At 40.7% G+C, this 14877-nt stretch overlaps 1 protein-coding gene across 3 annotated transcripts in view; it reads right to left on the reverse strand.

Moving 5' to 3' along the window:
* iqce (IQ motif containing E) overlaps window positions 1-14877 on the reverse strand; it is a 93005-nt gene that overhangs the window by 5202 nt on the left and 72926 nt on the right. The window contains exons 17-22 of one of the 3 annotated variants that reach the window (XM_078558536.1): window positions 14313-14468; window positions 10352-10375; window positions 8673-8786; window positions 7246-7376; window positions 5255-5352; window positions 343-450 (exon numbers count right to left, since the gene is read on the reverse strand). In XM_078558536.1, the coding sequence (XP_078414662.1) occupies window positions 343-450; window positions 5255-5352; window positions 7246-7376; window positions 8673-8786; window positions 10352-10375; window positions 14313-14468 (631 nt within the window). The remainder of the gene's footprint in view (window positions 1-342; window positions 451-5254; window positions 5353-7245; window positions 7377-8672; window positions 8787-10351; window positions 10376-14312; window positions 14469-14877) is intronic. The other 2 variants (XM_078558537.1, XM_078558538.1) reach the window with 2 other exon arrangements.

Consider the following 14877-nt stretch of genomic DNA (forward strand, 5'->3'; position numbering starts at 1 on the left):
GTGATCCTAGCCAGTGACCTGTTCCACTTGGTATGTCTAATGTCGGTAACGGAAACCTCTGAGACCCTGTGAGATTCCTCACAGATGTCTTTAACATCCCTAGGGCAAGTCAGGTTTAGTAATTCCTTAACTAATATCTGTGCAAGATGTTTAGTAATTTCTTCACCAAGTCCCTTGCTCCCTTTACCAACGGACACCTAGTGCCCATGGAACCAAAGGCTAGTATAGGATCAACTTCTTTGGGAGAAGGAAGGCAAAAATTGGAGAAATGAAGGAAAAGGAAACTGTTTACAAAGGAATTGTCAATAAAAATACCTGTGACCCAATTGCAGGAATACTTACACGATGAAGGTCTATTTGGTGATATCTTGAGCTTCTTTAAAGGTTCTGCCTCTTCTTGGTCTTCAATCTCGAATATATCCTCTTCTATTTCATCACTATATTCATCATCTTTAAGGTATTGTGTAACAAGAATACATAGAATTTTAGGTACAGGGGCAGACCATTTGAACCTAATGGTTTGTACAGGTGTTTATGCTCACCATGAGTTTCTTCCCATCATCTAACCCTATTAGCATATTCTTCTATTCCTTTCTCCCTCATGTACTTAACTAGTTTCTCCTTAAATCTGTGCTATTTGCCTCAACTACTCTTCGTGCAAACGAGATCCACATTCTCCGGATAAAGCAGTTCCTCCTGAATTTCTTCTTGGATATATTCGAGTCAGAGTCATTACAGCCCAGAAAGAAGCCATTGGCTCATCGAATCCATGCCAGCTCTATATAGACCAATCCAGTTAGTCTCATTCCCTGCTCTACTCCTGTAGCCCTACAAGTTTATTTCCCTCAAATGCCCATCCAATTTCCTTTTGAAATCATTGATTGTCTCTGCTTCTGCCACCCTTGTAGGTAACAGGTTCCAGGTCATTACCAGTCACTGCATAGAAAAGTTCTTCCACTTATACAATTTCTCCATATCTCTTGCCATAACTCTGTGTTCTCTAGTCTTTGTACACGTAGCTAATGGAAACAGCTTTTCTTTGTCTAGTTTATCTAAACCTGTCATAACCTTGTACACTTCTATCAAATCTCCCCTCAATCTCCTTTGCTCCAAGGAGAACAACCCCAGTTTCTCCAATCTAATCTTGCAGCTAAAATCCCTTATCCCTGGAACCATTCTGATAAATCTCCTCTGCACCCTTAAGAGCCCTCATATACTTCCTAAAGTGTGGTGACTAGAATTGGATCCAATACTCTAGTTGTGTCCTAACCAAAGCTTTATATAGGTTCAGCATAACTTTAGTTCCAAAGAAAAGTCATTTTGGACTCGAAACGTTAACTCTTGTTTCTCTCTCCACAGATGCTGCCAGACCTGCTGAGTTTTTCCGGCACTTCCTGCTTTTATTTCAGATCTCCAGCATTCGCAGTATTTTGCTTTTATTCAGTATTACTTCTCTGCTTTTGTACTCAATACCTCTATTTATGAAGCCCAAGAGTCCTATGCTTTGCTAATTATTCTCTCAATATGTCCTGCTACCTTCAAAGGTCTATGCACAATAACCCCCAGGTTCCCCTGCCCCTGCAAACTCTTTAAAACTGTGCCATTAAGTCTATATTGCCTCTTCCAATTCTTTCTGTCAAACTGCATCACCTCACTCTTCTCTGCATCAAATCTGCCATTGTCTACACTTTCTGTTAGCCTATCCATGTCCTATTGCAGTTAATTGATATCATCAACTTCTACACCTTCAAGTATGATACCATTGGCAAATTTTGTATTAACTTTGTATTCCATTGTCCAAGTCATTTATATATGTCAAAAAAAGTGATCATAGCATTGATCCATGGGGAACGCAGATGTCTACCATCCTCCAATCTGAAAAACAACCATTTACCATGACTTGCAGTTTTGTCTTTCAGCCAATTTTTTTTTATCCAAGCTGTCACTGACCCTCCTATTTCATTGATCTCAATTTTATTAACCAGCCATTTATGTAATACTTTGTCAAACATTTTCTTAAAATTTATATAGACAACATCCATTGCATTCCCTTCATCATCCTTCTTAGTTACTTCATCAAAAAATCCAATTAGTCAAGCACGACCTGCCTCTACAAATTTGTGTTGGCTCTCCTCAATTAACTCAAACCTCTCCAAGTGCCTGTTGATTGTTTTCCATAATTATTTTTCTAAAACCTTACCCAGCAATGATGTTAAACATTTCTGTGGTTACTAGGAATGTCCTTATTCAAGACAGGGTGCAAGGGTATCACATTTGCCACTCTCTAATCCTCTGTTAACTCCCTTGTACCTAAGGAAGATTGGAAGATCATCTCCACTCCCATTTCCTTTAGCAATCTGGGATACAAACCATTCAGACCAGGTGACTTATCCACTTTAACCACAGCCAGCCTTTCCAGTACATCCTGTCTATCAATTTTCACCCTATGCATTCCTCTACCATTTACATTTCTACCGATATTTTGTCAGCATCTTCTTCCTTGGTAAACACTGATACTAAAGTATGCATTCAGTATTCTAACCTTGCCCTGTGCCTCTAAGCAGAGATCACCCTTTGTTCCTAATATACCCGAATACACCTCATAGAATATGCTTATTATTTACATGCCTGTAGAAGATTTTTGGGTTCCCTTTTATGTTAACTGCCATTCTATTCTCATATTCTTTCTCTGCCAGTCTTATTTTCCTCTTCACATCCCCTCCAAACTTATTGTATTTGGCCTTGTTCTTGGTTGAAGAATTCAACTAACATGCATCCTCATTTTTTGTTTCATCATATTCTCCATCTTCCTCATCTTCCAAGAAACCCTGGCTTTGGTTCATTTACCTCTCACCCTTGTTGGAATGTCTCATTTTTATGGCCCCTAGATTTTATGTCCCTCACTAGTTTAAACACTTTCTCTATGTTTACCCTATCAAGCCCTATTACAATCTTACCTCTTAACAGCTTTCACTTTTTTTTAAGAGAAAAAAGCTTCAGCTGTTCAATCTTTGCTGATAGATATAACCTCTCCATTCTGGTATCATCTTTGTAATGCACATGGTAATTTAAGCTATGAATCAAAATAGTATGATGTGTGAGCTACCAGGACTACACATAATGGCCTAGAGTATGGAGGGAAGATAGATTTAATCAACTTTGGATCTGCTCAGCAGGTGAGACAGCATCTGTGGAGGGAACGTTCTGATAATGGGTCATCAACCTGAAACATGAACTGTTTCTGTCTTCACAGATGCTATTAGACTTGCTGAGTATTTCCAGCATTTTCTGTTTTTATTTCAGATTTCCAGCATCTGCAGTATTTTACTTTTCAATTAACTTTGCTGGGCTACACTGAGTTCTCCAGTTCTATTGTTGAATGGAGTTATCTGGCTTCCAACTGCATGGAATGGGTGGCGGGTGAGGAATAGTTAATTTTGGTCAGGATCACAGAATTGTGACAGTGCAGAAGGAGGCCATTCAGTCCATTGGTGTCTGCACTGGCTCTCCGAATGAGCAAGTCACTTAGTGTCATTCTCTCACTTTCTCCCCGTAACCTGCCGGATGGAAGCTTAACATAGGGAAGAATTTTACTCCCTGTCGGGGGGGAAGTGCAGGAGTGGGCGCATGCAGGCGCGCCTCCAAGGGGTGTGCTGCCATTTTATGCCATCGTGACATCCGCCAGGAAGTGCTATACACTCCCTGTGCGGGCTGGGGGGGGGGTGGATTCCCTCAGCCAGGAGCGCACTCTTTCGCGCATGTGCGTGAAAGAGTGCACTCATCTCCCTGAGGCTAAGTGCTGCCTCAGGGAGATTGGAGCCAAATACAAAAATGGTCAATGCACAAAATTAAAATTTCCCTGACATGTCCCCTCATGTGATACTGTCACATGAGTTGGGACATGTCCATCATTTTCATTTAAACTTTTATTAAATTTTTAAAAACCTACATGAAACCTCATCCTGCCCGTGGATGAGGTTTCATGCTTTTTCTGAAGCCCGCCAGGGCTCCCGGCCTGCCCGCCAACCTTAAGATTGGATGGGCAGGTCCATTAACTAGTTCAATTACTTTTTAAATGGCTTCAATTGGCCGTTGACAGGTCGGTGGTCGCACAGCTGATTCGGCTGCGCCCCTGCTGACCTGAAAATTGAAATGAAGCAGGGTGACATCAGGAGTTCTGCCCGACATCATTCCGCATCATTTTACGCATCGCGAGTGGGCCCCGCCCCCCACTTGCCGACCCCAATATCCTGGCCATGGATTTTAATAGGAGAAAAGAAGTGGAAATGAAGAAACTGCAGCTTAGTTGGTCACACACTCACTTTGGGAGTTAAGAGGGTTGTACGTTCACACTGCTACATTCCTGGGCATATAATCTAGGTTGACACTTCAGTGCAGCAATGAAGAAGCATTGCACTGTTCAAGATGCTGTCTTTTGATGGAGATGTTATTCTGTCTCGCTCTGTTCAAGTGGATGTAAAAGATCTGTAGTACCACTTGAAGACAACTAGGGAGTCTGCTGAAGTCTTAGCTAACATTCTTGCCTTAACCAATGCCAAGAACATTTATTTGCTCTTTGTAGGACCATGCTATGTGCAGAATGGCTGCTGAGTTTGCCTACATAACAGCAATTGCTGCAGTTCAAAAGAAATCCATCGGTTGTAAAGTATCTTGGGGTATGCTGAGAATGTGAAAGGTGCTCTATAAATGCAAGTTCTTTCTTTTACATATCCTCAGGTGAGTGGGAATGAAACTTGTTCTCATTAACCTTTTGATAAGGCACTACTTGTTTGAAGGCTCTCATTTTTTTCAATTCTTGAGAGCCCTGATAAAAATCCTACCCCAAATTAAATGTAAGAAATTAAATAGGACATAAAAACATAAGAAATAGAAGCATGAGTAGGCCATAAGGTCCCTGAAGCCTGCTCTGTCATTCAAAAGGATCATGGCTGATCTTCTACCTCAACTCTATTTTCCTGCCCTGTCCCCATATCCCTTGATTTCTTTAGCCCTTGAAAACAATCCCTCTGCAAAGAAAGGGAATAGACAGGTATTTATTTTAGCTGGTACAACCAGGACCTCCAAATCCTGTAGCCAGTGTGAATAATGCAATTGGATGTGATTAGTGTATGAATATCCATAAGTGTAGGGTAGGCACAAGCTGGTGAGGAGCTTTACTATGTCACAATAAATCCAGCTAATTTTGGTGGAAGAATGGTTGCTAGTCTACAAGTTAGGAGATTTCTATACCTACCAGAGTACTTCGACCATCGCTGGACATTGCTGGATTTCCTCACTGTAATTGTGGTCTCTTTTGTGTCTCTAGCAGATGTGCCTTTTCTTTGCTCAGCACTATGAATGATAAACAGATAAAACCTAAGCAAATGGCAACTTTGCTTTAGATTTTCCAAATATAGAAAACAACAAATAACAATGCTGGAAATGCACAGAAGGTTCATCATCATCTAAAAGACAGAAAGAGGTTTCAGTACCTCGGTTATTTGAATCCTGGTAGTGAAGGTCAAAGTGCAAAAATGCATTAGTCGACATATAAAAAAGGAGACAGGTTCATATCGCCCCCCAAATAATTATGGATAAGGAAGGACATTTAGCCTGTCTTGGTTTATGGGAACTAGAAAGTCTGAAGTCCAACCATTGCAGCATGCAATTATTTCTTAAATCATATCTGTGTTTTCACTCTGAAATCCTTGACAAGTGTTGATCACTCAGTGCTAGTTAAGACTTCCAGATATCACTAGTTTACTAGTTTGAACATTTGTCCATTTTCTCTACTCAATTTTGTATAAAATAATTTTTCCATATAATTATCTTGTGTACCTCTAAAAGTTCACCATTCAATGACCCATTTCAAGGCTGAAAAGTACAAATGTCTCCACTCTTCCCTCATATCTCAGACCTTTGATACAAAGGATCAGCGTCATGGCTCTTCTGTGCACTGTCTCCAGTACATGAATGTCTTCGTTGTCTCAGTGGCCTGAACTTAACTCAATGCGTGGTCAAAGCATGGCATGGTTTGACTGCTTATTCTTAATTTAGCCTATTGTTTGGCTAGATAACTCAGTGGGCATGTTTAGTCATGAGTCTCTTTTTCTCACCTTCACCAGTACCATTTTGCCTTCTTATAAATTTGCCATCATTAAATTTCTTTTGCCATTGCTCTAGTTTCTAGTTCTCTAGTTTGTTCTGCAATCTCTGAGTTGCCTTTTCCAATTCCACGGTTCCTCCTAGTTTGGAATTGTGCAGATTTGACAATGTCTGTTGTGTCTGTGTTCAAATCATTGATGGAAGTTTTGAAAGCTCAGCTGCGATCCCTGAAACACTTTGCTCAGTCCTTTCCAAACCCCAAAATAATCCTCTAATAAGCATTCTTGTTTTCTACCCGTCAGCCAGGTTCTTGTTTATTCCCACGGTTTATCTTGAATCTTCACAGGTAATAGTTTAACCAAAAGTTTTTCCGTGTTCAACTTTGTCAAATACCTTTTGGAAATCAAAGGACGAGGCATCCAGGTCCAGGAGCTTGGAACCTTTCCCTCCCAAACGCATGCTGACTGCTGTTTACTAGGTCATTATTGTACAAATCATCAAGTTCATTCCTGATAAAAATTCCATTGTTTTACACAGAATTGAAGGAGTCCTTGACATGCTCACAATGCTACCCTATTTCCAAACTTCTGGTATCTCCCCAGTATCCTGTGACTCCCTTACCATGATTGTCAATGCTTCATAAATCTCCTCCCTAGTCCCTCTTAGTTCTCTTGAGATAAATATCATTTGTACCTGGAGATTTGTATGTTTCAGGACAGAACAGTTCTGATGCAGGCCTCCACCTGACCTGTCTTTCTCTTTCAGCCACTCCCCCTATATTCCCAAGTATAAACAAAATGTAAATCTGTCATCGGATTGGTGCAAGCTGAACAAAGGAAACCTGTTCCACGTGGCTTCACATCTCCACAATCAGACCTCTGTATTGGGCAATAGAGTTCAGTGGACCTGTAAGTAGAGATTTTCCTCTAGACCAGTGTCTGCACAACAAGGCTGGGTGCGAGAAATATGAAAAACATCTGGCAGGTTCCTTTCCATGTGTCCACACCAATCTTCCGATCTGGGAAAATCTTCATTAAAGAGACTGACAGCTGACAAAGCATGGCAATGTGAATGCACAGTGCACAGAGACTGTTCTGCTGATAATGTAATGGGCCTATTTTTGCAAACCCTAGCTCTTACCTATCTCTGAGGTGTTGCATTCGAGTCAGATGAGCCCTGAAGGAGGACTGGATAAAAGAGATAGCCTCATCCCTCTCATCCTCTGCCAGAAGTTGGTTCTGAATGTTGTTGCTGTGAGAAACTTGAGGATTCTGGAATAAATTATTATATCTGTATAAAAACACATGTGTAAAATACGCAACACTATTTACAATTACATATAATTTACAGCACAGAAACAGCCCAGCACGTGTATGTTCACATTTATGGTCCACACAAATCTCCTCCCACTGTACTTCAATATCTGAATAACCTTCTTTCTCATGCACTTATCTAGCTTCCCCTTAAATTCAACTATGATATTTGTCTTAGCTAATCATTGTAGTGGCAAGTTCCACACTCTTGCAACTCTTCGGGTAAATAAATTTCTCCTGAATTCTCTATTGGGTTAATTTAATGACTACCATACTTATTGCCACTTATTTTGGCTTCCTCCCCACTATGTCTAATCCTAAGGCCAGGGCTGTCAAGTAGGAAATTAATCCATTTTAGTCCAAAAACAGCACCTAATTCAATATGCAAGCCTCAGATAAAGGCAAAATACTGCCGATGCTGGAAATCTGAAACAAAAACAAAAAGTGCTGGACAAACTCAGCAGTTCTGACAGCATCTGTGAAGAGAAAGACAGAGTTAACGTTTCGAGTCCGTATGACTTCTTCTGAACTAAAGAGAAGTAAAAATATGGTGAAATATATACTGTTTAAGGGGGGGTGGGACAGGTGAAGCAGGATAGAAGGCCAGTGATAGGTGGAGGCAAAGGAGAGATTGCAAAAGATGTCATAAACAAAAGGTCGAAGGGGTGTTGATGGTGGTGATACTGGTTAAAGGAGGTGCTAGTTTTGGTTTCTTAGTAGCACTCTCGACTGAGTCAGAAGGTAGTGGGTCCAAGCCTGCTCAGGATTTGAGCATAAAATCTAGGCTGTGCTTCAGTTGAGCAATGAGGGTATGCTGCACTGTCAGAGTTGCCAACCTTCAAAGGAGAGATTAAACACAGGTCCTGTATACCTGCTCAGGTGGACAAAAAAAACTCCTATGGCTTTGTTCCAAGTACAAGTTCTCCTGACCAATACCATCAATAACAGATTATCTGGTCATTCACTCACTGTTGTGAGTGAGACATTGTTGTGCACAAATTGGCAGCTGTGTTTGCCTGTATAACGGCAGTGACTGCACTTCAGAAAGTAATCCTTTTGGTTAAAAAGTGCTTTGGGAGATCCTGAGTTGAGACTATACAAACTTATTTGCTTGGCAAACAATGTCAAGATTAGCTCCTTTAGATTTTTTGTTGATAGCGAGGTCTGTAACAATGATGACCGGAATATTCTCCTTGCATTAAAGGTCCAGTTAAGACAATAAGATTGTGGAAATTCTTGGAAGATGTTAACTACCTTGTTCTGCTGAGGATAGGCAACAGGCAGTTTCTTCAGACCTACAGAGTGTGCGCCCTCAAGCTTCTTCCGTGCTAAATGCCCCCGTGCAGATGTTTGTATCACAGTAATTGCCTATAAGTACAACCAGAAGGGCAGAATTTTGATTCCAGAAAGATTCAGGTCTACTTTTAAGCAGAACACACAGAATTTCCACCCTGGTTGGTTTAAATGGGTAATCTGCTTCCTTAATCTTGAGCATTGTCTTAATGTTGAGAAAAAGGACATTTTCATTTTCAATGAACTACTGTTCTTGCACCACAGGTAAAGCATGGATCAGCTGCAGAGTAAAGTTCTGTATTCTGTCCCAGAAGCATATCCTGTAACTCCACTTTCACTCACTCTTATAAAAGGTGACTGGTTAAACTTTTTGATGGTGCAAGTTCTACCATCAGTTCTAAAGCAATGGAAGTTACAAAGGAACAGCAGTAGGCCATTCAGCCCCTCAAGCCTGTTCCGCCATCATTCAGTTAGATCATTGCTGATCTATATCTTAAGTCCATCAACTTGCCTTTGCTCTGTAACCAATGTTTATGTCCTCATGCTTGAGTAGATTGACACTTCTGTACATTTAACAATGGTTCTTGGGAAGGTAAAGGTATCTTTAAGTCAACTGCTCTGGGAAAGTTCAACTAAGGTTGGACTAGAACCTTGAACAAGTTTGCTTTTCCCCAGTATAAAACAGACCAGTTGTCAGTTGTTCAGATGATTTTATACTTGGGCTGCGCAATGATTTCTTTAAAAAAATGACCATCATGTGATTTTGTCCATGCTGCTTGGGAATAATAAATCTTTCTCTAGACCATTCATTTATACTTTCTTTACCTAGAAAGAGGACTATACAAAATTAAGTATCCTACTTTGACTTCAGGAGCATCACTTTATTTCTATTTCATTATTCCAATCTGGATCAGCTAAGGGTTTAAGGACAATGACTTGAGACCATGGGTGTGCATTGTCTACCCTTGAAATGTTGGGTCTAAACCTATTGGAGTTTAGAAGAATGAAAGGTGATCTTATTGAAACCTATAAGATCCTGAGGGGACTTGACAGATGGATGCTGAGAGGGTGTTTTCCCCTTGAAGGGGAATCTAGAACTAGGGGACACAGTTTAACAATTAGGGGGCTCCCATTTAAGACTGAGGCGAGGAGAATTTTTTGTTTCCTCAGCAGGTCATTAGTCTGTGGAATTCTCTTTCACAGAGGGCAGCAGAGGCTGGGTCATTAAGTATATTCAAGGCAGAGTTACATTCTTGTATTGAGACTTTCTTTTCCTGTTGGGAACGGATGGTCTCCACTTGGTGCCTCTTTGTAGAAGCAAGACTTAGATTGGGAGCTCAGCTGGGTACAGGATCAGACATATGTTCCACTGCAGCATGGTGCTACACATTGGGACTCCGTCACGATACCTGACGTGACTCTGACATGGAGTTCAGAGCAGAGTGAGGGATCTGGTATCACCTAACGACCGTCACTTTCATTGTCTCTAAGAATTTTAAACAAAACTCAGGTATTTAGGAGGCAGATCATAGGGAAGCGAAGGGTTTGAAAGTCTTGAAGTTTTATAATCTTACTATTGTACTTAGTTGCAAATTTTGACATTACTTAAAATATTGTTTACTATTTCACATAAAGCTTACCTCTTCCATGTCTGTGTCTTCTTTCTATACAGGAAAAAAGAGCATAATTGAAACTTGCTTATAGTGATACGAAATGGACTAAACTGTTCTTAAAACCCGCAACTTCCCAAAAATACTTCCTCCATATTGATTTACAAGACAGTTCTCCTTCTACAAATGACTATCAGAATGTGCCTCATGCCCCCATTGCAATGATAACAACACTGTCAAATGTTAAACATTCAGACACAATTGTTCTGGGCTGTGAAAGATAGAATCAGCAGGTAACGTAACACTGCATCCCATTCACAGGTTCATAAGGATGAGCCATGTCTATGCCTTGAGATTCTTAATTAAAAATAAAGTAGATTTACTGCAAGTTTCCAGATTCTCCACAAGTGAAAACATCTACTCTACAGCTACCTAAAAAACCCTTTCATAATTTGAAAAATCTCTATTAAGTCATCCCTCAGCCTGTTCTGTTCTAGAGCGAAGAGCCCCAGCATATTCAGCCTTTCATGTTTGTTATAGCTGAGGAAAAGACTTTCCAGTATTTAGTGGCATGAGTACCACTCAATTACGCACAATTTGTTTTAATTTGATCTTCCCCTGTCACGAAGAATTAAACTCAGAAAGCTCTTAATTATTTACTTAGACTATCAGAACTCAGGATTATAATTGTTTTCAATATGTTTACAACATAATGTCAACTTTACACAGTGGGTAGCACACATGCCTCTGAGTCAGAAGTTTGTGGGTCCAAGCCCCAGTCCAGGACTTGAGCATAAAACATCACTGAAGCATTTGGGGTAGTGCTACAGTGCCAGAGGTCCATCTTTCGGATGAGACATTAAAGCAAGGTCATGCCTGCTCTCTCATGTGGGTGGAAAAGATCCTATTTGAAGAAGAGAAAGCAAGTTTTCTTGATTTCCTGGTCAACATAATTTCCTCAATCAACATCACCAAAAACAGATTAATCTCTTTACTGTATATTTACTGTAGCTGAGGATTGTTGTGAGATTGAGGCCTTGGAGTGGAGCTTCATTAGATGGAAGCATGAGTGTTTTGAATGAGACATTAAACCGAGGGAGCATGGGCTGGAGACAGGACGAAAACAACACAATCTTGACTTGTACATCAATCTAGCTAGGTCATATTCCAGCAGCACAGACTCACTGAATTTGCCCTCTTATTGCCTAGAAGAACAAGGTCAGCAGATGAATGAGAACCCACCACCTGCAAGTTCCCCTCTAAGCCACACACCAACTTGACTTCGAACTATGTCACGGTTCCTTCACTGTCAAAATCCTGGAACTCCCTGCCTGACAGCATGGTGGTGTACCTACATCATATGGACTGTAGCAGTTCAAGAAAGAGGCTCACCACCATCTTTTCAAGGGCAATTAGGGATGGGCAATAAATGCTGGCTTAGCCAGTGACGCACATGTCCCGTGAAAGAATAAATATAAAAATCTAAAATTTGTTCGTGGCAAATTAAAGATTGTGATCCCCCTATCTATCATGTTGCATCAGCAAATAAGCTAATATGTACAACGTAGGTGCAGAAAATCCAGTGCTGCCAGATCTTGAACTTAGAGGCTCCAATTCCAAAGAATCAGACCCAGCTCACCAGCTCTCTCAATGTGAAGCTCGCGTATGCACAATTATAAACAAGCACATCATTGTCAACCAGTCAGTCAGATTAATAGTTTCTGACAGTGGAAATCCTCCTACTTTTTTTTCTTAAATCACCAGATGAAAGATTAGAGTCCATAGATCAGGTGGAAAAAGAAAACTGATAAAAGATGAAGCCTATCAAGTAAAATGATTAGGTATTGCTAAGTTCAGGTTTTAGATTGTAGCACAAAGAGAAGACTATAGGAGGTGAAGAATTTCACCTTTTTGAGCCTTGGGAAAAATGAAGTAAAATAGAGAATGATGTGGAAGCAGGAATACTCAACAATAATCAAGACTTAACTCCTTCCACCAAGTCTTCTAGTATGATAAATAATGGAAACAGCCATTAATATTGATGGGGAACATCCAGAGAAGCCCTGTTTTGATCACAGTGCTGTAGTATCAGTCAGTAGCACTCCCAACTCTAAGTCAGAAAGTTGTGGGTTCGAGGTATGCTCCAGAGGCTTGCGAGCACATAACCTGAGCCCATAAACCAATGCAATGTTGAGGGAGTGCTATGTTATTGGAGGTACCTTCCTACAGATGAGATGTTTTAATGAAACTGTTTGTGCTTGCTCTGGTAGTTCAGGGGAACTTTAAAAGGCATATCTGAAGAATAGCAGAAGGTTGTGGTCATTCATCTCATAGGAAATAGGAACAGGTGTGTTATTCAGCTCTTTGAATCTGTTTCACTATTTTATTCAATCATGTGTAATCTGTACCTCCACTCCATTCACCTGCCTTCATTGCTGTCAATATGTCATTGCTGTTTAAGGGATCCACAATGCAGAAAATGGTTGCCACACTTACTGTACAACAAAGTAGCTGATTACATATGAAGTGGTTTGAAACATTTCTGAGAGATGTGACAAGCCAATAGAGCCCTCCTTTCAATACACAAAGGAATACTCATTTAAGTTTTTTTGCAAGCAACAAGATGGTTAATACAACCCTTATGGTGTTGCCACTTTAAAATTTCAGTTCTCATTACAGAACATTCTTTAGATTTGTGCTCGGGAGCCAATTGGAATCCTCCAATCAAAAAGAGATGCTGGATAAAGTCAGCCATTTACACCATTTAAAAAAAAAATTCTGACCCAATCTTCAGAATTACTGTATCCCACACAATCTCCCCTCTATCATTAGTGCCACAGTGTACAGAAATGACCCCTGACCTCCACCCCTATTCCAACCCCATATTTTAGAATTGTCTTCCTAAATCCCTTTGTCTTTGGTACATTGAAGAACATACATACATCAAGAACCACAGGAGCAGGAGTAGGCCACTCAGCCCCTTGAGCCTGTTCCGTCATCCAAATAGATCATGGTCAATCTTACCTCAACTCTATTTACGCATCTTGTTCCACAACCCTTGACACTCTTACCCAACAAATATCTTAGAGATTTCAATTGATCAACAACAAAAGCCTCCTCAAAATATTTGTTTTCAATCACCTTGTTTCGTGTCTATTCTCTTCCTCCTTTAGGGTTGTTTTGTCATGTTAAAGATGATGTTAAAGATTCAAGTTGTTACCGTGGAGTTGCAAATTAACTAATTGCCTTTTAATAGGAGTGTATTGCTTAGCATTGTGCTCATGGTGGCAAGTGGAAATGAACCACGAGACTCGTGGCTTCTTAGCATTATAATGTCCTGAATTGTAATCAAAGTGGTGGCCTAACAATTGCATTGTGCTGCTCATATCTTAACTCACATCAAGACCCATTGTCCCATCACCTCTGTGAAAATGGACCTATGTTGGCTCCCGGTTCAGCAAACACCTCAGATTTAAAATGATCACCCTTATTTTCAAAACCCTCTGTGGCCTTGCAGCCCCCGCCCTCCTCCACTCACCCTGGTATTGCTTTATTCTCCTCCAGTCCTGAATCTTCTACATATCTGCAGTCTTCCAATGTTGGTTTTTTGGCCTTCATTATTTTAATTGCTTCTCCATTCGCAGCTGTGATTTTAGCTACCAAGGTCCTAAGCTTTGGAGTTCCCTCCCTAAGCCTCTCGGCTTCTCTGCCTCTCTACCTCTTTCTTCCTTTAAGATGATCCTTAAAACCTACTCCCTTAGCTATGTTTTTGGTCACTTTTCCCAAGATTTCCTTATATGGCTCGATGTCAAATTTGATCCATCAATGCTCCTGTGAAATGCCTTGGTACATTTACTATGTCAACAGCGCTATATGAATGCAAGTTGTTGTTATGACATGATCAGGTGAAAATCCGTGCTTTGAAACCACCGCCACCCCCAAAAACCCCTCCACCCCCCACCCCACCCCCCTGTCTACGATCAGTGTATACCTGATTTCGATATTGGTGCCAGTGCTTCTGGATTGTTTTTGCTGCTTGTTCTCTGCTGCCCTCCTGTTTTTGCTGACTGGAACTAGCAGAAGTGGCCTGGGTAGCCTGGTGATTCCTGGCCAAACCCAGAATGGACTGACTGCTTGCACTGCGGACCTGTGAGGTGGGCAGCATTGTTAATATTCACAGACTAATAGAGTCATTTTGCAAAATCAGTGACATACAAAGCCCAGTGTCATGTTTGATGTGGCGTCTGTCTGTGTTTGTGTGTTTTCGCAAGATAGCTTTGCCACAGAAAAAATACTTGACATTAGATCTAATTAAAAGCTTTAGAAAGTGTTGTATCACTTTTGCGGGGCCAGGCTGATGTGCCAAACATTATCCAGCAAAGCCCACTTTTGCCATTTCTCACTCTCTTCTGTGCATCAGGATTAATGATGCTGAGGTTTATGAGAACACATGCTGTAAGTTGAGTTAGTGAGTGCCAAATTTCTTACATTACAACAGTGACTATATAGTGTTTTGAAAATTATATTCAGCATTTTGTTCATTTGGGGCTACCATA

This window comes from Cetorhinus maximus, chromosome 15 (genome assembly GCF_964194155.1).
Source record: "Cetorhinus maximus chromosome 15, sCetMax3.hap1.1, whole genome shotgun sequence".
NCBI classification, from domain to species: Eukaryota; Metazoa; Chordata; class Chondrichthyes; order Lamniformes; family Cetorhinidae; genus Cetorhinus; species Cetorhinus maximus.